This window comes from Sitophilus oryzae, unplaced genomic scaffold (assembly GCF_002938485.1).
Source record: "Sitophilus oryzae breed Bouriz unplaced genomic scaffold, Soryzae_2.0 scaffold_1189_pilon_pilon, whole genome shotgun sequence".
In the NCBI taxonomy this organism is placed as follows: Eukaryota; Metazoa; Arthropoda; class Insecta; order Coleoptera; family Curculionidae; genus Sitophilus; species Sitophilus oryzae.
Window position 1 is genome coordinate 584,053 of NW_022145825.1, and position 22,251 is coordinate 606,303.

At 31.6% G+C, this 22,251-nt stretch overlaps 1 protein-coding gene across 1 annotated transcript; it reads left to right on the plus strand.

Annotated features, from left to right (window-relative positions):
* The first annotated feature begins 512 nt into the window (after positions 1-512).
* On the plus strand, positions 513-16,247 carry LOC115891645. The gene is made up of 6 exons (XM_030912169.1): positions 513-615; positions 4,434-4,496; positions 8,767-8,928; positions 11,155-11,399; positions 11,962-12,093; positions 15,667-16,247. Exons 1-6 carry the CDS (start codon positions 580-582, stop codon positions 15,962-15,964), a joined length of 936 nt encoding a protein of 311 aa, XP_030768029.1. The 5' UTR covers positions 513-579; the 3' UTR covers positions 15,965-16,247.
* Positions 16,248-22,251: the final 6,004 nt, after the last annotated feature.

Consider the following 22,251-nt stretch of genomic DNA (forward strand, 5'->3'; position numbering starts at 1 on the left):
GGTCAAAAATTAATTTAATAATAATATAAAATAAGGATACTTACAATTATTTATTTAAATCACACTTAATAACGATAAAACTAATAACACTAATCAGACATCACCAACACAAAAACTCTTTTCCAACTGTAAACCGAACAATTCCGCCAAATATCTATACATATTTCTTTAACTCAGCCATTACGATTCTTTAATGACAATTTAATAATCCCTTTAACAGTAATTTCGTCAAAAAATTCCACAAATTAACCAAAAATTACATTTATCGCCAAAAGCAAATAATATACCACGTTCACCCCAGCACACATTTCTACAACTATTTTTTCTAAAACTGCACATAGCAATTTTTTAATGACATTCATATTCCAAAATCTTTCACTGACCTCAGAGAGTAATTTATAATAGATGAATGACTTTAAAAAATGTATTCTACACCTTTATTTTTAAATCTTTGCAAACACTTCCTCTAGACGAAATTCGCTTATTTTTCAAACTAATTAAAATACCTTGGTTAAACTTGATGAGGTTAACCACTCTGGGTAAGATTCAAGAAGTCCTTGTTGTTTTGTTGTTCTTTAAATGTGTTTTGGTTGTAGTGGTATCCTTGAGAACGCTGTAGGTATCTGAAAAAATGTCGTTTATTGCATTTTTCGTTATTTCTTTCCTTTTATTATATCCGTTTCTTTTGGTTTATTATGTTTTATGACTTGTAGCTGTGTTATTTTATTGCTTTTTATTGCTTAATAATTAAGAGTTTCATGAGTAAGTTCAGCGACGATTTGTAATAACAATATTTTATTAAGATATTAGTATTTTAATAAAGCACGCTTTTAGATGTTTCAAAAAACTTTTAATAAGAGTAACTTTAACTCTACATATATGTTTCGGCTTGTTAGGCCTTTTTCAAGAGTTTTTTAAGAACTAATCGTCTAACTACACTGTAACTATATATATATTTACTATGGGGGTGGGTTCAGAGAGTTTACAATAGGGGTAATAAAAAATGTGTTTAGAAATCCTTGTTGGTCGTTAACATTATTTTCGTTTTTAACAGATTTTAGTATTTCTAACTGTTCAATGTAATTTAAGCGTCTACCTTTTGTTTCTCTGTGTAGTAACTTAATTGAGTTTTCATTAATTTTGTGATTATTTACTATACAATGAGTTGCAAGACCAGAACTATGCTGGAGATTTTTAATAGACTTTACATGTTCTTTAATCCTTATATCTAAATTTCTACCTGTTTGGCCTATGTACACGGCATCACAATCATTGCAATCCACCCTATATACACCCGACTTATTTTTGACATTAGTTTTGTCTTTATTATTTAATAAAATTTGACCTAAATTTCTTTTATTTACGTTAATAGTTTTACATCCTATTTTATTGAGATTATTTGATATTTTGTTAGATAAATTAGGAATGTAGTTTAAAAGTCGATAATTGTTATTGTCTTTAGAATTAGCGCAATAAAAATTCTACTAGAGAAATTTGATTTTGATGTCAATATGGCTCCTATTTGTGGGAGGCGCCACCTACATGTTTTAACTGTTTTGAAGAGTAATAACATTTCGTCCGTACCTGTATAAAACCACTGAATGAAAAAATATACATTTTCGTGATTTTTTACGTAAAAATGATCTTTTAAGCTATTTAGAACGGAAATAGTCAATAAATGTCATTATTGACAAACAATAAACATGTTGAGTAGATAGTTATTTGACTGAAATGATAAATTGGGGAACTTTTTATTTTTTTAAATTAAATCTTAATTTTTCTTCGAAAAAATGATGAGAAAACAGTTTCTGTTGAACTTTTGACACAAAACAATTTCAAATTTATGATTTCAGTCTAATAACTATTTAGTCAACATGTCAGTGATGACAGATATTGATAATTTCGATTTCAAATATTTCGAGAACCATTACTGGTAGCGAGTTTTACCAAGAGACTTTTTTTACGTAAAAAATGTCGTAAATGTATATTTCTTTACTCAGTAATTTTTTACAGGTACCAACGAGAGAGAAAAGTTATTATTCTTCAAAACAGTTAAAACATATGTAGGTAGCGCTTCCTATAAATAGGAGTTTATTGACATCAAAATTAGATATCTCATGTCAAAAAACTCGAAATAGAAATAAAACTTCTACACCCTGTATCTCCAAAACTAAGCATTTTAGGATATACATTTATACAAACTTTTTTGCTTATTTTTATCTGCAAAATATGCTGCCCAAGTTTCCGGAATACATTTCGGACCACCCTGTATAATTTCTTCTACACAATTACCTTCTATTTTCACAAAACAGGAACGTGTTTATTTCTTTCCATTACATTCCGACTTCAGACGAAGCAAAACAAATATTTTCCAGAAATAAAAAAACAAGTTTTTTGTGTCCCTTTTCAAGTATAGATTGTTCACGACCTTACACCAGAAGTGACGCCCTTATTTGCGTGCTGCTACCTAATGAAAGATTTTCGTGCTTGGTTCAGGAACACAAAAGGGAATTCTTAGAAAATGGGCCAGTAATTTTCGAACAAGAAAATAGGTATCTGAAAAGAAAGAATGTATCAAATTACAAGGCTTTATACAGCTTTATACAGCAACATAATTATAGAGTCCTATATAACAAAATCTATGATTTCTTTAATTTTTTTAAATTTTATTATAATAGTATGTTTATACAGGGTCCGGTAATAGTGCGTCGGACATCTCTAGCTCCTAGAATAAAAAACTTGAGAATTTTGTTTAAGTGCAGACCTCAGGAAAATATTTTAACTTCTACAGAGTGGCCCAAGAAAGTGTGAGGGCATCGATTTTTTTTTAAATAAAACACCCTGTATATTGCTGCATTTTTGAATTCCTTTAATATGAGTCAATATATTTCGATAATTTCAGAGATATTAAATAAATAAAAAATATATATTTTTCAACCTTTTTTAAACCAAAAATTATTATAAATACAAGAACTAACTGTCCTGAAATCAAAACTATTACATATTTACTATAAATGATCTATATTTACTTCACTATAAATATCGTAATCTTAAATTACACAGGGTGTTCAAAATTCTACGCCAAACTTTAAATATAAAAAAAATTTACTTTGTTTTTTTTTTAATTGGAACACCCTGTTACAAGAAACGATGATTCAGTGACGTCATGGTAGGCTTTGGAAAAAAATTGCTTTTGACGTAATAGTATAAACGTCAAATTGTTATTAGATCAACATTTTAATAGTCTTGGCAGCGTATTTTATCTTTTAATTGCTTTTTCAAAATGCATTTATTATTTGAAGAAGTACTTGAAGTTGTTGGCATTTTGAAAAAGCAATCAAAATATAAAAGACTATCAAAATGTTGATCTAATAACAATTTGACGTTTATGCTATTACGCCAAAAGCAAGTTTTTTCCAAAGCCTACCATGACTTCACTGAATCATCGTTTCTTGTTCACTGTTATTAATATCTTAATTATTAGATACTAATACATCTGGTATTATGATTATTCTGGTTCTATCTTATTTTTTGGTTTGAATGGGCATAATCAAGAGGGCTACTGATACCGTGTTGTAAAAATAATGTAATTAAGGACTAATTTTTTGGTATTTATTATAATTTTGCTAATATCTTCGGTTTGAAAGAAGATATCAAGATGTGGTTTTCGCTGACTTTTTAAGCTTTTACTTCTCTTTACTGTCAGCTAAAATTACATATACTATCGTATTTAACTTTTTTGAAAAAACGCGCTATGTTTGTTAAATTGTAAGAAAGCGCCCCCTAGCGTCTACGTTCAAAACCTTATTATTATTATTTTTATGGTATAATATAGAGTAAGAAACGCTCTTTTAAACGAGCCCTCGGTGGTTGGATACTGATCATCCAGTCGGGAGTTATTAACATTTATATAAAGATAGATCTAACCTTCCCCCACCACTTTAATTTAGCAGATAGAGAAAAATGGTTTTAACAAAAAAAATCCAAAATTTACTGAAGATTATGAAGCTATTATTTATAGTACCCATTATCTAGTCAAAATTCTATTTTCTTATTTTCCATAGCAGTTGCGCCCACTAGCGGCCGTTTTACAAACTTGAAAATAATTTCCAGAAATTTCTCATAGCCTCTTTAGTTATAAATATTTTTTTCCGTAAGGCCTACGGCCAAATACTTTCCGAGATACAGCCGAGAGCTATTCTTAGTGGGACACCCTGTACAAACTTTCCGACCTCTATGCCTTTGCTCTATTATTATGCTGTATTAAATATTGCTCCAAAATTCGATAAAATATATTCTCTGTCTTGCAAAAAAACTGCTGTTGACATTGTTCCAAAAAAAACCCTCCCCAAGTAAACTAACTCTATATATCTTTAACATGTTTTGAATCTCTGGAGAGTCGTTTGAGTCAAGGTGTTTCTCTTTTGTTGCAGGAGAAATTATTGTCCAAGTTGGAGGAGAGCGAGCCAGAGCTGGCAACGTGTCAAGAGGAGGAGGTAAGTAATTCCATCTTGCCTGATTTATGTTCGAATTTCTTCGGAAAATGTAGGATCGCATTTTTAAGCTACATTGTCAGATTTATTTCCACCTGAAATTTGGCACAAACATATCTATTTGTTTGTTTCGGTTCGTAAAATTTATACTGAGCGAGTCTAAAATAAGTGCACAGATTGTTAGGGTTGGTAGATCTCGATAAAAGAAACAGTATTTTTCTCTCTGCTGTTTTTCAAGTAAATTTAAAATAACCGAGTTATTTTATTTTGAAAATTTAAAAAGAAACGATTTTAAAAACTACTGGATGTTTTCTTTCTTGTAAATTTAATCTACTACACCATATTATCAAGATATATTTTTTTTTAACCAAAATTAAAACAATATTCAAAATATGTTTAAAAAACTCCGATTTTTCTATTTTTTTTCGCGAAACAAACCTCATAGACGTGTTCCTGTGGTCGATATATAGGGTGATTCACGGCCATGGCAAGTTAGACGTTTATGGAGAACCGGTCATAGAACTTTTTTGAAAATTTGGATTTTTTTAAAAAAGCATTTTTTTGTATTTTTTTTACATAATAAATAAATAAATGCTTTTATTGTCAAAAATTTTTACAATTTGTGGACAATGGTGAAGTAAACAAACAAAAGAGAATACAAAACAAGTATACAAATTACATTGTCAGTCGTATTGTTTAAAATAAACATTTATAAATGTTTACAATGTCCAAGAATGAAAAAATAAAAATAATATTCAAAAATATTTAGTAAGTTTATAGTAAATATAGTAATAGCAAGTATTAGATCAGTGTTTACAAGATCAAATTCGATTATCAAAATATAAATCATTTACGGCGTAGAAAGCCTTGTCTAATAAATAAGATTTGCGACATGAAGAAAATGATGTTAAGGTGCGTATTCACTATCCGAACGAACGAACGAACGAATGTCCAACGAACGAAGAAAGGCCATCTCACATTTATCCACTCAGGAACGCGGAGCAAGATCTTTATCTACGTACCCCACGCTCAGAGTTAGTTAAAAGTTCAATATTATACAACTCGAAAAAATGCCATTTGAAATCAAATTCATAAAGGTGCGTATTCATTATCCGAACGAATGAACGAGCGAGCGAACGAACGAATGGAATTCGGTATATTTGGACGGTGGACCGAACGCATGCGGTCGTTCGTTTGTTCGTTCGCTCGGCCATCCGTTTCGAGTCGGTACATCAAAGGCGTTCGCAAAAAAAAACGAACGAATGTTCATTCGTTCGTTCGGTAGTAGTATGGACGGGACCGGATTTTAGAACCAAACGAAAACACCTTAACCCATTCGTTTGCGAACGCCTTTGATGTACCGACTCGAAACGGATGGCCGAGCGAACGAACAAACGAACGACCGCATGCGTTCGGTCCACCGTCCAAATATACCGAATTCCATTCGTTCGCTCGCTCGTTCGTTCGTTCGTTCGGATAATGAATACACACCTTTATGGATTTGATTTCAAATGGCATTTTTTCGAGTTGTATAATATTGAACTTTTAACCAACTCTGAGCGTAGGGTACGTAGATAAAGATCTTGCTCCGCGTTCCTGAGTGGATAAATGTGAGATGGCCTTTCTTGAGAAGCTGATACATGCTTACGTATTAGGCAAACGGATTCAAATATAAATAAGGAAGGAAGAGTTAATATTTTTAATTTTTTAAAAAAGTCCTGGCAAGGAGTTCTGCTGTTTAGTCCCAGTGAATATCGAACAGCTCTCTTCTGGAGCTTGAAAATGCGGTCAAATTGAGTCGCACAACACGTACCCCAGAATGGAACGGCATATCTGAGATGCGACTCAAAAAGTGCATAATAAACAGTTCTAGCCACTGACAAGTTAAGCTCCTTAGAAACAGATCTTAATGCAAAACAGGCAGAGCTTAATTTTTTCGACAAAGCGTCGATATGCATGTCCCATTTCAGAGAATTGTCTACAACAAGCTCTAAAAATTTTACAGATTTTACGACGTCAATGGTGGTGTTGTTAAGTACAAAAGGCTGCAGCGAGTTTTTATACGACAAAGCTTTAGTTTTAGAAATGTTGAGACTCAGGAGGTTCGAATCGCACCAAGATTTAATGGTGATTAAGTCATTTGATATAATCCGATGAAGTGCCGTGACGTCCTTGTTGCTCCAAGTGAAGCTAGTGTCGTCCCATATAAATGTAATAATATACTGGGTGTTCCGTTTAAAATAAGAAAGATGCTACCACTTTTCAAATGATGCTTCAACACTGTAATGCTGAAAATATTTTAAAAAGATAGAGCAGGTGCCTTTATGTGCTATCGCCGTGAATCACCCTATATACTACCCTAAAAATATTTGCACTTATTTAAGACTTACCCTGTATAGTGCGTTTAAATCAAGAATCAATCAGAAATCAATATAATAATAAGTTATGAATGTGAACGTCTCTGTTGTTGATTATAAATTTAAGCATTCGTCAAAAAATGGAATAACATTATTTATAAGGTGTTACTTTTACCAAAGTTTACAGAATAAAATATTCTGTAAACTTTGCTTTTACTTCACTGTCTAATACACACACAAAATTCAGTTTTTTTTAGTATTTGGAGCAATTATTAACCAACAAAAACAGTCAATTGATGTAGTTCGAAAACTGGGATCATATTAATTGGTCCTCTTTTGCAAATAAACAGTTTTTTTTTAATTTTTTAATGAAATAAGAGAACTATATCGATAATATCAGTATCTGTACTATTTGAAAATTTGTTATATTTTTAAAAATAACCTAAAATGGCAATATTGCATGGGTATATTGATTGATGAGGTATAAATTATAAGAAAATGTATTGACATTGGTTGTAAACCAGACAGCCAAAGGATTTTTCAATATGTCTGATTATAATAATTATCTACTTACTAGAGAAAAGTTGTTTCAATAATTTTGATGTTATTAAAGTTTTTTCGCTATTTTTAAAGCCTTTTTCTAAGAATAGCCCATAACACTCTCATTGTAATTTAAGTCTTGAAATAATGTCTTTTATAGATTTATACACTTCAAATAACACCCATTATAAAATCAACATGAACTAATACAAAATAAACACATAAAACTCAAAAATTGGAATTTGTCAAGAGAAATGTCAAACAAAAACTGTATTTTTTAGGATCAAGCAAGCAGGCTTTGAATATTGACAGTAAAACAAATTCTGATACATCTATCAATCATATTCAATCATGTTGTTTTTTGAGTATTTTTAAAATTATTTAAGAAAAGGTATAGATAAATGTTTTTACTCATATACATGTTTTTAATTAAATTTAGTAAATAAATTATAAAAATGTGTTGTTGCGCTGTATTGTTGGAATTGCATTGAAAGCAAAAACGTACATTATTATTAATATTATTATAAAATATCACAAAGCTGAGGGATTATTACTGTGTAATTCGTATTATTATACGAATAATCATAATAACATTACCGCTTCCAACTGCATCGCATGTGTTAACCTAGTTACATTTTAAAAAAAAACAAACTAATAAAAATGTGTCACAATTTTACAACATTAAAATAATTATTCCCTTGGCCTATACAGAGTGTGTCTTAAATAAGTGCAAATACTTTTAGGGATAGTATATTTGGACCCCAAAAACACGATTATATGAGATTTTTTCGCGAAAATTTTTTTTTGGAAAATTTGAATTTTTTTTGGAATTATAATTTCCTGATAATATGGCAACATAGGTAGTAGATTAAATTTACAAGAAAGAAAACCCCCAGAAAAAATCTAGTGGTTCTCAAAATTTAAGCAAAAAAATATTTTTTCTGGAAATTTTCAAAATAAAATAACTGGGTAATTTTGGATTTATTTGAAAAACGGTAAAGAGAAAATGTGTTTCTTTTATCGAGATCTACCAGCCCCTAAAATATTTGCACTTATTTAAGACTCACCCTGTACTTATTGGTATTTTTAATATTTTTTTATTTTATTTTATTTTTATAACAATACTTTCATCAAGATTAAAAATTAAAAAATATATTAATTAATAATAAAGATATAATGATGAGAGTCTCAATAGATCTTTAAGCGGTCTTGGTCTTTCACAAAAAGCAGGACCAAGACCAAGACTAACGTTAGATCTGCAAGAGCAATACCAAGACCGACCAGTCCAAGACTTAACGCAAGACAAAGACCAAGACCAAGCGTGCAAGACTATGCGTTGTTGCATTTTTTACATTTTTTTTTTATTTTTTTTTTAGTGTGTTATCTGTATCCATGCCAAAGCAACAATGCAAACCTCACCATGCGGTCATCAAGTTGTTTGTCGAAAATGCTTCGTCAAAACCATCCAAATCGCTGTATCCCAGCGACTTCTTCCGCTGAGATGCGTCATTTGCCGTGCAAAAATATTACGACTGAAAGTAAGTACCTTCACCATTTTGTCAACAAATATTTTTCTTTTAAAATCAACCTATACCTCTTTCTATTTAACTATTCTTATCGTGACAAAATACTATCTATTAAAACAGTTAAAAAGCATTTTTGTTCAATATAAATTAATTATCAAGACCTGGACTTCAAATTAGTTAAAAAATTATAATTTTATTCTTGTAAATTATTCTGGATTTTTCATTGGAAGGAAACCTACAAAATTAAATAGTTGTTTTTAGGGTTCCGTACCTTATCAAGACCTGGACTTCAAACGAAAAAACACCGAATTACGCGTTCAGGTTTCTGTGACCTTCAGAAAGAGTTCATAGACAATCCGCATCAATGTATAGTTTGGGTTATTATTGGTTTGGGTGAAAATAATCTGCACCAATATGTTAGCGAGGCATATAATCTCACAGTAATTTAATAGATTGCTCGTCATATTATATCAGTTCGTAGGAGATTAGGAAAAAAAAGATATTTATAGTATAAAAAATTAATTTATTTAACAAAATTTAATTAAAGATGTGACAAAATAGTTACTTTTCTATTGGTTCTATCGGACTTTTTTCGACTATATAAATCTTTATTTGTAAACTTTGATGCATAAAATATTTTCAATCTGATAAATAATTTAATGATGTAAATAAGAGGAAATTTCTCACATGGGTGGTCAAATTCTATAGTTTTCATTATATCAAACAGCCTCTGAATGTTTTCTTCAGTGCAAAACTCATCAAAATTTAATATAAATATTTTTCCAGCCTGTAAATAAAATGAACAAATTTTTCCACTTTCATGATAAAAGTCTTTTTTTTAAATGGGTAAATAATTTCGAGTTATCCAGAGATTCGGATTCTTTTGCAAATATTAAACAAATCTCACATTGATGTATTTGAAGACCGTTTTTAATGATGTAGTCACAAACATAATTAAAGGTATTTTGAGTTGAAAACATTTCTCAGAGGCTGTTTGATATAATGAAAACTATAGAATTTGACCACCCATGTGAGAAATTTCCTCTGATTTACATCATTAAATGATTTATTAGATTGAAAATATTTTATGTATTAAAGTTTACAAATAAAGATTTATATAGTCGAAAAAAGTCCGATAGAACAAATAGAAAGGTAACTATTTTGTCACATTTTTAATTAAATTTTGTTAAATATATTAATTTTTTATACTAAAACATCTTTTTTTTAATATCAACCACGCACTATGTCACTCCAGCAAGCGAATACGAAACAGCATGGGTTTCCGGACTAAACGACTGGTGTATTTACACCACTCAATAGGCGTGTCGGGTTTGCCGAGCGGTTTCCGATGCAGTCGCTTTCTTTCGCATCTGTAATAGGTAATTTGTGCCACTGGGTTGAATCCAAACAGAAACAAGCATGTCAGTAATTATCTACTAGTATAACAATTTGCCTTACCGACAAAAAATGCTTAACGTTTCAGGAGGTATATCTACTCCCGACGTCAGAAGGCAAAAAAGCACAAAGAACAAAGAAAAAACGATTTACAACATCTAAATACAACTATTAAAAAATACTTTAATTTTTAACAGACACGTCTATTATAAACTACAAGTATTCAACAAAACTGTTTTAAATAGCTCTTCAAAATTCTACAAGAACATATATTTAACATGTATATAGATATCTGTATTTTTATAAGTGATGTTCAAAAAACAAATAATATAACATATTTAGACAAATAAGTAAATATAAATTTTCAAATTAGTGTTCAGTAAGTTGATATTAATTTTAATAATTTATTTTTTGTTCCAATTAAAATTATCAGTAAAAAAATTCCTTCGCCATTTTGTCAAGAAATATCCAATAAAAAAAATGTTTAGTATCTCTTTCCCTTCATCATACCAAAATAAAATATGCAGTCAATTTTTTTAATCAAATAAACATAGTACACGTAATAGATATAGGGTGTATCCTAAATAAGTGCAAGTATTTTAACTGGTATTATATTTTACCACCCCAGAAAAAACTATGAATTTTTTCGATTTTCAATTTATTATAAAAATGTTAAACAGATATTTCTTTTGTTCAGATCTACCATTCCTTCAAATACTTGCACTTATATAAAAGACACCCAGTATATACATATAAAAAATTAAATAAAACCTTGTAGAACACTGAATGAAAAAATCTATTTTTATAATCTGTTGTACTACCATCATCTTTTTTACTATACAGACAGGCCCAATGTTTCCTACATCAGCTAGCGGCTACTCTATGGCCTCCAGGACATCCTCGGTTCCGGCTTCGGACAGCCTGTATAGCGTGAGCAGCGGAGGTTCTTCCATATCTTCATCTTCCTCGGGCTCTACCGATATCGCTGCAAATATAAAAGGCATGGACCACATTCATGGAGCATGCTGCAAAGGTAGATGCGTAGGAGGAGCTTATCCCAGACAACCATCAACGGGAGCTATCAAAAGGTAGAGAATATTGTCATATTGGTCATTTGAAAAAAGCAAATAAACCAAATTAAAAAATCTTAGACCATCAAACTTCTAGACGCATTTTTTCGTTAACATGTTTGAAGCCAACATAAGTTGTTGTATGACGTCACTTCAGGGCAAGGCAAATTGTGATGTCGCATGAGTTGTACAATATGTTTCTATGAAAGTTACGGTAATTAAATGATAGTACGGCATATTTATCTGATTATACACTTATATTTGATCTCAATTTGTAATTTTTACATGTGGTGACAACATTAATTCAAAACTGTTATTTAGAACTTCAAAATTGATGGCAAGTACATGTAGCAAAAATATATTATTAGGAATATTTAAAATATAAGCCAAGACTACGAAATGATCTCGAGAAATAAGAAAAAATAGATCATCATACCACTAGACACGCGATTTTATCGATACATCTGTAGCCAACATCATTTTCTTGCTTTATAAAAGAGTTATCAAATATTTACCATTTCAAATGTGTCTTCTTTATAGATAATGACTAAATTATTATATTCTTTGATTATTGGTTTAGATCTCAAAAGCAGGACATGAAAATGACATTGAAAGGCTACTGTAGACCGGAAAAGAACCACATCAATCGTCTTCCTCCAATCAGAGAGTCGAGTCCATTGCACAGTGTACCACCAGCATCAACAAGAATAAGGTATGATATGATCAAAAAGTTTTATGTTCTAGCGTAATATATGATGAAATATAAACCCTCTAGCCGGTGGCACAGCATTATTTGGTGACAACTGGTAACAATTTGGTTTCTGCTGTTATTGGTCCTCGTATTCCTAATCATTGGAATCTATTATACATTAATCGTTAGTTTATTAACAACAGCCACTATCATAATATGTATCCTCTCGATAAACATACTTAATATATAATAGCTCTAAAATCCTAAAAGGCTCATGGCTTGAATGGTCATCTTTCTCCATTCGCCTTTATTCTCCACCCATCCACTGTTATCCTTCTCAAGTCCTCTTCAACATCCTTTTTCCATCTTGTTCTTCCATTCTTTCCCATTCCACCCATCCATTCCACTTTGTGCTCTTGCAACTCCCGTTATACTCGGTGCCCGATATAGTTGCAAACTCACCCTGTATAATAGCTCTAAAAGCCTAAAAGGCTCATGACTTGATTGGTTATCTTTCTCCATTTTTTTCTGTCTTCCGCCTTTATTCTCCACCCATCCACTCTTATTTTTCTCAAGTCCTCTTCTACATCCTTTTTCCTTCTGATTCTCAGTCTACCCCTCCTCTTTCCATCTATCTCTTCATTATCATACTAGGAATTCTTGCTTCAGCCATTCTTTCAATGTATCCCAGTCATCTCAGTCTTTATACTCTAACTACTCCCGTTATACTCGGTGCCCGATATAGTTGCTTTAATTCTTCATTTATTCTTCTGGTCCCATATGTTTTCTATCTTTTTTCTTCCAAAAATCTTCCTCAGTTTTTTTTCTTTCCCAAATCTCTAGCTTCGAACTTTCCGTTGCATTAAACGTCCACGTTTCGCATGCATATAGCACTGTTGGTCGTATCATTGTTTAGTACATGGTGATTTTTATACTTCTATAGATGTTCTTACTCTAAATAATTTTCTCTAGTGCTCAAATACATCTATTTCCTGCCATTATTCTTGCCACAATTTCTTGAGTTACATTTGGGTTCCTTAAAAATACACCTCCTAGATATGTGAATATATCTACTTCCTCAAATTTGTATCGTTTCCCTCTCTCAGAATCTATTTGTAGACATCTTTTCTTCTCAAAATCCCTATCTGACCACTCATAAATTTCGTTTTCTTCTCAGTAAACACTAAGCATACTTTTTGAGCTTGATCTTCTAGTCTTTTGGTGAACGATATCAGCTCTTTCCGATCTCTTGCTAAGATAACTAAATTATCTGCAAAGGCTAAGCATTGTTGTCTTTTTATATACAGAAGGTTATACTCTGTTGATTCCCGCATCTTTTTTAACTTTTTCTAATACTACACTAAACTGTACTGGAGATAGTGGATCCCCCTGTCTTAATCCGTCCCTGATTATAAATTTTCTGTTGTTTTCTTGTTTACTTTGACTTCATTTTTCTTTATTATAATAGGAGAATAGTCAATTCTGGTAATGTTGCTAAAGAGTCATGGTCTATTGTGAATGATTTGAGAAACAAAGCTTCTTAGTCTAGCAATATCTCTACCTCACCTGAGAACCTTAACGATTACTTTGTAAATGTAGCGAAAAACTTAACTAATACTATATGTCCTTCTCATGATCCACTTTCATATCTCTCTAATGATAATGTAAACTTACACAGTTTCTTTTTTTCACCCGTAGTTCTAGAAGAGCTTTGCAGTACAATTAATACCATCAAAAATAAATCCTCATCTGGGACCGACGGGCTAACTTTAAAAATGTTTTCAAATCTGCCAGAAAGCACTCTGAATCACCTAACTACTTTAATAAACATGTCATTCCAAAATGGTATTTTTCCAAAATGTCTTAAGACGGCAATAATCATTCCTCTGCATAAAGGAGGAGACAAAGATGAAGCTTCTAACTATCGCCCAATTGCACTCCTTCCAACGCTATCTAAGATCATAGAAAGGTTGGTTAAAAGAAGGCTGGTATCTTTTCTGTTTAAGTACAAAATATTTACTGAATATCAATTTGGATTTCTAAGCAACAAGTCCACAAATGACGCTATGTTTTCCTTCCTTAATAAAGTTTACTCCAGCCTAAATAACCATCATTTTACAGCAACAATTTTCTGTGATTTTTCTAAGGCGTTCGATTGTGTAAATCCTAATTAATAAACTGGAGCACTATGGGTTCAGGGGAACATCTCTCGAATGGTTTAAGTCGTATCTGAGCAACAGAAGTCAACTTGTGAAGGTGGATACCACGTTGTCTTCTAGCAAGCCAATAGAATGTGGAGTACCACAAGGCTCAGTACTAGGCCCTATTTTGTTTCTTTTTTTTATTAACGACATTGCTAACATAAATATTAGTGGCAAAATATGTCTTTTTGCGGACGACACTAGCTTCACTTGGAGCAACAAGGACGTCACGGCACTTTATAGGATTATATCAAATCATTTAATCACTATTAAATCTTGGTGCGACTCGAACCTCCCGAGTCTCAACATTTCTAAAACTAAAGCTTTGTCGTATAAAAACTCGCTGCAGCCGTTTGTACTTAACAACACCTCCATTGACGTCGTAAAATCTGTAAAATTCTTAGGGCTTGTTGTAGACAATTCTCTGAAATGGGACATACATATCGAAGCTTTGTCGAAAAAATTGAGCTCTACCTGTGTTATGCATTAATATCTGTTTCTAAGGAGCTTAACTTGTCAGTAGCTAGAACTGTTTATTATGCACTTTTTGAGTCGCACCTCAGGTGCGACTAATTTGACCCCTTCCATTCTGGGATACGTGTTGTGCGACTCAATTTGACCGCATTTTCAAGCTCCAGAAGAGAGCTGTTCGATATTCACTGGGACTAAACAGCAGAACTCATTGCCAGGACTTTTTTAAAAAGTTAAAAATATTGACTCTTCCTTCTTTATTTATATTTGAATCCGTTTGCCTAATACGTAAGCATGTATCAGCTTCTCAAGAAAGGCCATCTCACACTTATCCACTCAGAAACGCGGAGCAAGATCTTTATCTACCTACCCCACGCTCAGAGTTAGTTAAATGTTCAAGATTATACAACTCGAAAAAAATGCACAATCACCTGCCATTTGAAATCAAATCCATAACATCATTTTCTTCATTTCGCAAAGCATTGAACTCTTATTTACTAGACAAGGCTTTCTATGCTGTAAAGGGATTATATTTTGAAAATCGAATTTGATCTTGTAAACACTGGTCTAATGTTTGCTATTGCTATATTTACTAATGACATGGAAATAAATTTATTTAGAAGTCATTGATATTTACTATTAACTTGCTGAATATTTTTGAGTGTTGTTTTTATTTTTTTGTTCTTTGACATTGTAAACATTTATAGATGTTTATTTTAAACAATAAGACTGACAATATTATTTGTGTAATGTTTTGTATTATCTTTTATTTGTTTGTTTGTGTAGCTTGTTTGTTTACTTTATTTGTTTAGTTTACCTTTGTCTACAAATTGAAAAAATTTTTGACAATAAAGGCCATTTATTTATTTATTTATTCATTCATTTCAAACATACTTTACCTATATTATATTTTCTGTCTTAGATGTGCACAGAAAATCGTAACACAACTTGAAATGCCGCTACTGAGCAGAAATCCAAAAGGCTACAAGTACGAGAAGCTGTCACAAGATGAAGAGGATGAAATACCACCCGTTAAAAACAACAACAATAGTCGAAAAAATGGCGAGAAAAAAAGATGGTGGTGCGACCGAAGCAAGAGCGAGGAGAAAATCGACAACAAAAAGAACGAAATCATGGAGAAAAACATGGAAATGAAGGAGAAAATGGACAAGAGGAAGGGCTGTAAAAAGATACTGCTGTTTGGTGAAGAGAATTTTTAAGTTTGTTTCAAATCTGTGGAAGTTAAAAAGAGGTTATAAGTTATAAACTATAAAGGCATTGTTAGGCTACATAGTTTGAATATTTGCTGACTTAATTTCCTGTTCATCAGTGCCGTTCTAATTTTATTTACGTGTAAAACGTGTAAAAGTATAATATAAAGTAGACACAATAATTTGTTGGTTTTGTATTTCGTTATCTATAAATGTTATTAGTTTCTAAGCGAATTTCATAATTGATTCATCACATGCACAGATAAAGGAAATAAATTTAAATTTAGATTGGACAGCCCGTCAAAATATATAATTGTTTTGGGTCGCGACCGTTGTACGCGATCTGGCGCTGCTATAGCGGTTGCTAAGAACAACCGCAAACAATAACAGAAATATTTTCTCTTGTCAAAGTCAGAATCTTCAAAAATTATAAAATCTTTCAAAATTTAAACCGCCCTCAATGAAAAAATACCGAAAAGTGTTTAGAGCGTTCATTTTCAAGCCAATTATTGCTATCTTGTGAGTTTAATTTAAATTTTATTTACTCAAACTCGTGATAATTGTGAAAAAGTGGCATTAAAAACTTAATCTACGACAATGTCATTATGAGACATTTAACATTGTCATTTGGATGTCATTATGGCTTTCATCATAGCACTAGTGCTATTATGAATTCATAATAACACGTAAATTTTAAAATAAGAAACAAGCAAAAAAAGGTATCTAAATACGTTTATTTATTGTAAACATTAATTATAATATCAGTACAATTGGTTAAATTAATTCCAGACGATGACAGGTGAGTTGAATTTTTAGAAAGTAAATTTATTTCCTCAGTGCTTGAACTTGTTGAAAACCCATCATTGCCAGAAATGTTACCCAAAATATTACACATGACACTTTTTTCTTATTTTCTTTGGAATTTTCTATATAGCTCTCTGCCACTGTGTTAGAGCGCCAACCACCATGTCTTTTAACAGTTAATAAATCCACTCCTTAATCTGCAAGCAATGACGCAGACGATCTACGGAAACAATGTCCAGTGTATTGTTGTGGATTTGGAAGACTTAGGGACAATGCTATTTTATACGGCATTTTCCCTAAAGTATTAATGCCAACGGGTTGCTTAATACATTTTCCATTTCTGTACCCCACAAAAAATATGCGCTGTCTGTGTTGCTTGGCCGCATAGCTATATATCTTCGAACCATTTTCACCATATTTATTACTTCAACATTCCCTTTCGTTATAAAAAAATCTCGTGAAAGCTTTGTTTTCGTAAATAATGACATGAATGCATTGTCCTCCATCTTTAACATTTTGCAACTGCAGATTTGTCAACTCGATACGCCGGCAGGCTCCCGCAAGTCTCACTATCAATGAAAATTTTGTCAGGAAATAAGTTTTATCATCGGCTTCCAACAAAAAACGAGTTATGTCTTCTTTTCTTAAAATTCTCGATTTTTTTGACCGAAATCCTTCCGATTTTCTTTTTAGAAATGCAATTAAATGGACGTACTTACTAATAAGGGGAGTTACACTCAGAGATAAAATACCCAATCATACAATACGAAATCGAAGAGGAGTAAGAGATGCGGTGATATCTGTCTTACATCTTAAATGGAATTGGGCAGGACATGTGGCTAGGATGACAGATGGACGGTGGACAAAGAGACTTGTGGAATGGAGACCGAGACACGAGGCCTATAGAAGCAGAGGACGACGATGGACTAGGAAGTCGATGGACAGATGACATTAAGAGGGTGGCTGGAAACTGGATTCAAGTGGCACAAAATAGAAGGAAATGGCTAGAGTTAAGGGAGGCTTTTGTTCAGCAGTGGACGGTATAAGCTAAATAATGATGATGATGACGTACTAATATCTGTATTTTTCTTCACTGATATAACTGAACGTAGCATAGAATAATATACCCCAAGTGATGAAGCCTTCCTATGTTTTGAGAGATGTTCAAAATATGCCAGGAGAACCTTTTCGTTACTATTATTGTTGATTCCTTTCCCTTTACACCAATCTTCAAGTTTTACATAGGCTTGCTCGTACGTTTGGTTAGGTTGTATTGTTTTATGAGGATATCTCTGATATTTTAAATTAAATCAAATCTCTTTGAATCGTCCCTCGGGTCGCGTCGTAGATTAAATTTTGAATGATACACGTTCGATACGAACTTTTTAATGAAATTATGATGTTCGTATCGAACTTGTATCATTTTAATTAGAGATTAAACGACTTACCTGTAAGGAAGTTCAATCCTGAATTATAAGAGATAGCCCCGTCCGAAGAGATCACACTATAAAAAGCTGTGTTGTGAACTGCAAAAAACATCGTGGATCGTGGCATAACGTCGGTTTCCAATGTTTCATAGGTATTTCATACATGTACTTATATAAAATAAAGTCTCTTGTATGCAACTCACTGTAATTTATTTATAAAATTAAAAGAAAATAATAATAAATTTGAACAAATAATATTTGGCGACATAATTCCGGAAAAAGCCGAACCGCTCCGAAATTATCAAAAGCTTTGAGTCGTGACCGTTGCAAAAATAGCGCCAAATAGTGTTTACATTGTCCTTATGGACACTTTCCAATCTAAACTTGTTTCATTTATCTATGTTTATGATGTCGATTCAGTATCTCATGCATGAATACCTGGATAACATTATAGACCTTCTTGAATACAGAATATACCATACCCGGAGGTCTCTTTTCTGTGTAACATTTTTACTTTTACTGATTTTTGAATAAAATAAATATGTAATGTTACAAAGGCATGAAATATAAATACAGCATAATACATATTCATTCCAAATGAATTATTATACTCACTACACTGCCTTTATAGATATGAATAATTGTATACTAGCACAGATAACATAGTATTATATGTTATCTGTGATACTAATTACGTCACAGTTTATTCATTATCAGTTGGTCAGAATAGTTTCACGCCAGTCTCGATAGTTTTTTTAAACGAACCTTCAATGCATAAGCTAATATCTTAAAGAAACACAATAATTTTATGCGAATGATCATAAGCCGACAGGCTGGTTACGAATAGACTGTGGTTATACTACAGTTTATAAGTTAGGTATGCCCAAATTTGGTTTTGTTAGGAATATGTATTTTTTTAGTCAATTAATTCCATTTCAATATTTACCTAATATTTACTCGTAACTAATTCTAGACCATTATACCAAAGTTTACTATATTCTGTAAACTTTAACATCACAAACAGTATAGAAGTACTCTTCAAACTTTATAAAAACTTCCTTAAAATAATTCGAGTTTCTTTAAAACAGTACATATTTAAATTATCTGCTTCAAAACGTTTATAATAATATAAAAATATTCAGCAGTGGATTTTGAATTATAAATTTTGTGTTAAATCTAATAGTACGAGAGCTAGCAACGTCGGATAAACAAGTATTTTAAGACGTCTGACGTGGTCAATCTCTAGACATCACTTACTAAAAATTGACGTAAAATTTGTCAAAATTAACACAAAGGATAGAACGTGTCCAAACACAAAAATCTATTTCCAAAAAAGTTATTTTTACTTGATATAAAAATAAACAGCCAACTGGTAGTAAGCGCCATTAACAAATGAAGAAGAGTAATGATGTCTAGGGCTTGACCTCACCAAAATTATCGTCGATTATCATTCCCCAGCCTACTTTGACGCAGTTTTTTTTTCGATCGTATGATATTATCATAAGAAAAGTTATTTTTAATTCTTCATATCCTTATTCTTTTTATCTTCTCTCAGCTGTTGAAACCGAAAATCAAAAATTCATTCTCAGCACATTTCAGTACAAAAAAAAAATAAAGATACATCGTTTTTTGACACCACAAACGGAATAAAAGACTAGAAACTGATATAACATCGTCCATATAAGGGAGAGTTTTTTTTTAAATATTAATTTTTCCTGATTTACTCATCTCACGAATTTTTGTTGTCGTTAGGGTCGTCTCTCTATGTTTGCTTATTTCACTGGGCTGTGAAATATGAAAGTAACCCTACACGGAGTGCCAATTCTGCTTCAAAGAATGTCAATTTGCAATTTCAACATTAAATGACAGAATTCTAAAAAAAGAATCAGAATAATGAGTAAATCTTGAACAAACCAATGGTAGTTTTAACAAGCAAAGTTGTAAAAAGAAAAAAACGGTTGTAATTTTTTGTAATAAGGCGTTTTTAAAATTAGTAAAAAACTAATAATGTAACAAACAATAATATTCATATGGATAAATAAAAAATGCGTAGGTTAGTGTTAGTTCGTAGATTATAAGTCAATTTACTGTAAAGGAACTATAGACTAGGACTTAGAACTCTGAACATATCTTAAGTATCAAAAAAACATTTTAAATTTAGACTATTCAATTTTGTAATGATTTTAAGTTGAAGAAAAATATTTTTAAAAGTTTTTTTTATTTGTGTTTATAATCAGTGTTGTCACGAGTCAAGTAAAGCCCTATACTCACACTTCGCTACTTCACTTCGTTCCTTCCTCGCGTCCCTTCATCCAAAAATCATATATTTACTATGGGAAATTGTCGATTTTATGCGACTGTGTGTTCCTTCGTTCCTTCGTCAAAACGCTCCTTCGTCCGTTTACTTCCTCAAAACGCTCCTTCCCCGTACTGTCGGTTTTTGGACGAAGTAGCAAAGGAATTATCACGAACGCAAAAAAATATTAAAATATATAAATCGATCTTAGATTTCATTCGTAGTTGATTTCTTGATTTGGCAGGATATTTCCTGATACGTCTGTACATGTTGTCCAATTTTCGATGTTACTTTTTTATGAAACGAAAATTACGATGTTACTTTTTTATGAAACTAAAGATGCTACATATAGATATGTCCTAGCTCTCTTACTTCCTAAAATACAGGGCGAATCTGAAATTATTGCATTTTTCGATCCCTTTTGTATCATAACTTATCGAAAAGGTGAAGACGGTGTTATGTACAGTTTTTCACGTAGAATGCCGTGACGTAACGAGTTCTTCGTTGGAATCTGTCTTTTTTAAATATGACTTTTATTTAAAAAAAAGAGACGTTTTGTATATTATTTTATTTTCCTTGTTACGGGCTCTCTAAAATACTTATTTTCATAAACGGGGTAAAAATGCATTATTTAACTTTATTACATAGTCGGCCGGTTTAAATTAGGTAATCAAAACAATCAACTAATTTATTCGACGTAAAATGTTGGTTATTGGCATGTTATTTAAAAGCAGAACAAGTTCAGTTTCCGTGTAGTTTATCATAATATCACGATTAAAAAATCTGATAAAAATTATCTGATAAAATTAAGTTAAATCAAATAATAGCCGTTTAGCAGTTTAGCAGTACCTAAATAAATAAGTATAGATATAGGTATTATAATTTTAGAAAGCTCATAACAAGGCAAATAAAATAAAAATAGAATATAAATTGTCATGTTTAAAAAAAAAAGAACATGAGTTTGAGTCATTTTTCGAAATAGACACCTCCTAACGAAGAACTAGTTTCGTCACTGTATTCTACCTGAAAAACGAGACACGGGCGGTGGGTAAGTACTCAATAGGCTGAAGAAAAAAACAAAATCAGGGTATCCGGTAATATACCTGTACATTTAGATGAACAGTCGAATTTTATAAAAGGTATTTCCAACGACCGCATAATAAATATCCGGTATAATACCAGAAATATACCAGTAATATCAGGAACCTAACCTAACCTAACCTAATATATTGGTATATTCCTGTTCCCGGTATTATACCGGGTATTTACCATGCGGTCGTCGAAAACTCCTTTTATAAAATTAGGATGTTCATCTAAATGTACAGGTATATACATATGCACAGATTTTATTTATCTACAAATTGGGTACTTACCCACCGCCAATCACTGACCCTTTTCACTTTTTCGATAAGTTATAAGATTATCGAGATACAAAGGTTATCGAACAATGGAAAAATTTCTACTAATTAAAAAATAAAAAGTATAAAAGAAAGAAATAAGAAATAAATTTGAACTAAGACGGCTAGGATAAATCTGTGTGTATATATATAGCATATTTAGTTTCATAATAAGTAGAACAATGATGTGAAAACGGCATATTTATATCTCTACTCATAAACCAGAAACGCCATAAAACACATAAAAACGGGACACCCTGTACATCTAGCAATCGCCAGTCGATATAAAAATAGATATCACACACAATAGTCTTAAAAATGGAAGGAAAAGACAATATTCTTTTCATATTTGTGAAGAAATACATGTCCATA

Coding starts and splice junctions, on each gene's coding strand:
- LOC115891645 (XM_030912169.1), top strand. CDS start 580: ATGTGTTTTGGTTGTAGTGGTATCCTTGAGAACGCT. Junction 616..4,433: donor GTGGTATCCTTGAGAACGCT/GTAGGTATCTGA, acceptor CTTTTGTTGCAG/GAGAAATTATTGTCCAAGTT. Junction 8,929..11,154: donor CAAAAATATTACGACTGAAA/GTAAGTACCTTC, acceptor TTTACTATACAG/ACAGGCCCAATGTTTCCTAC.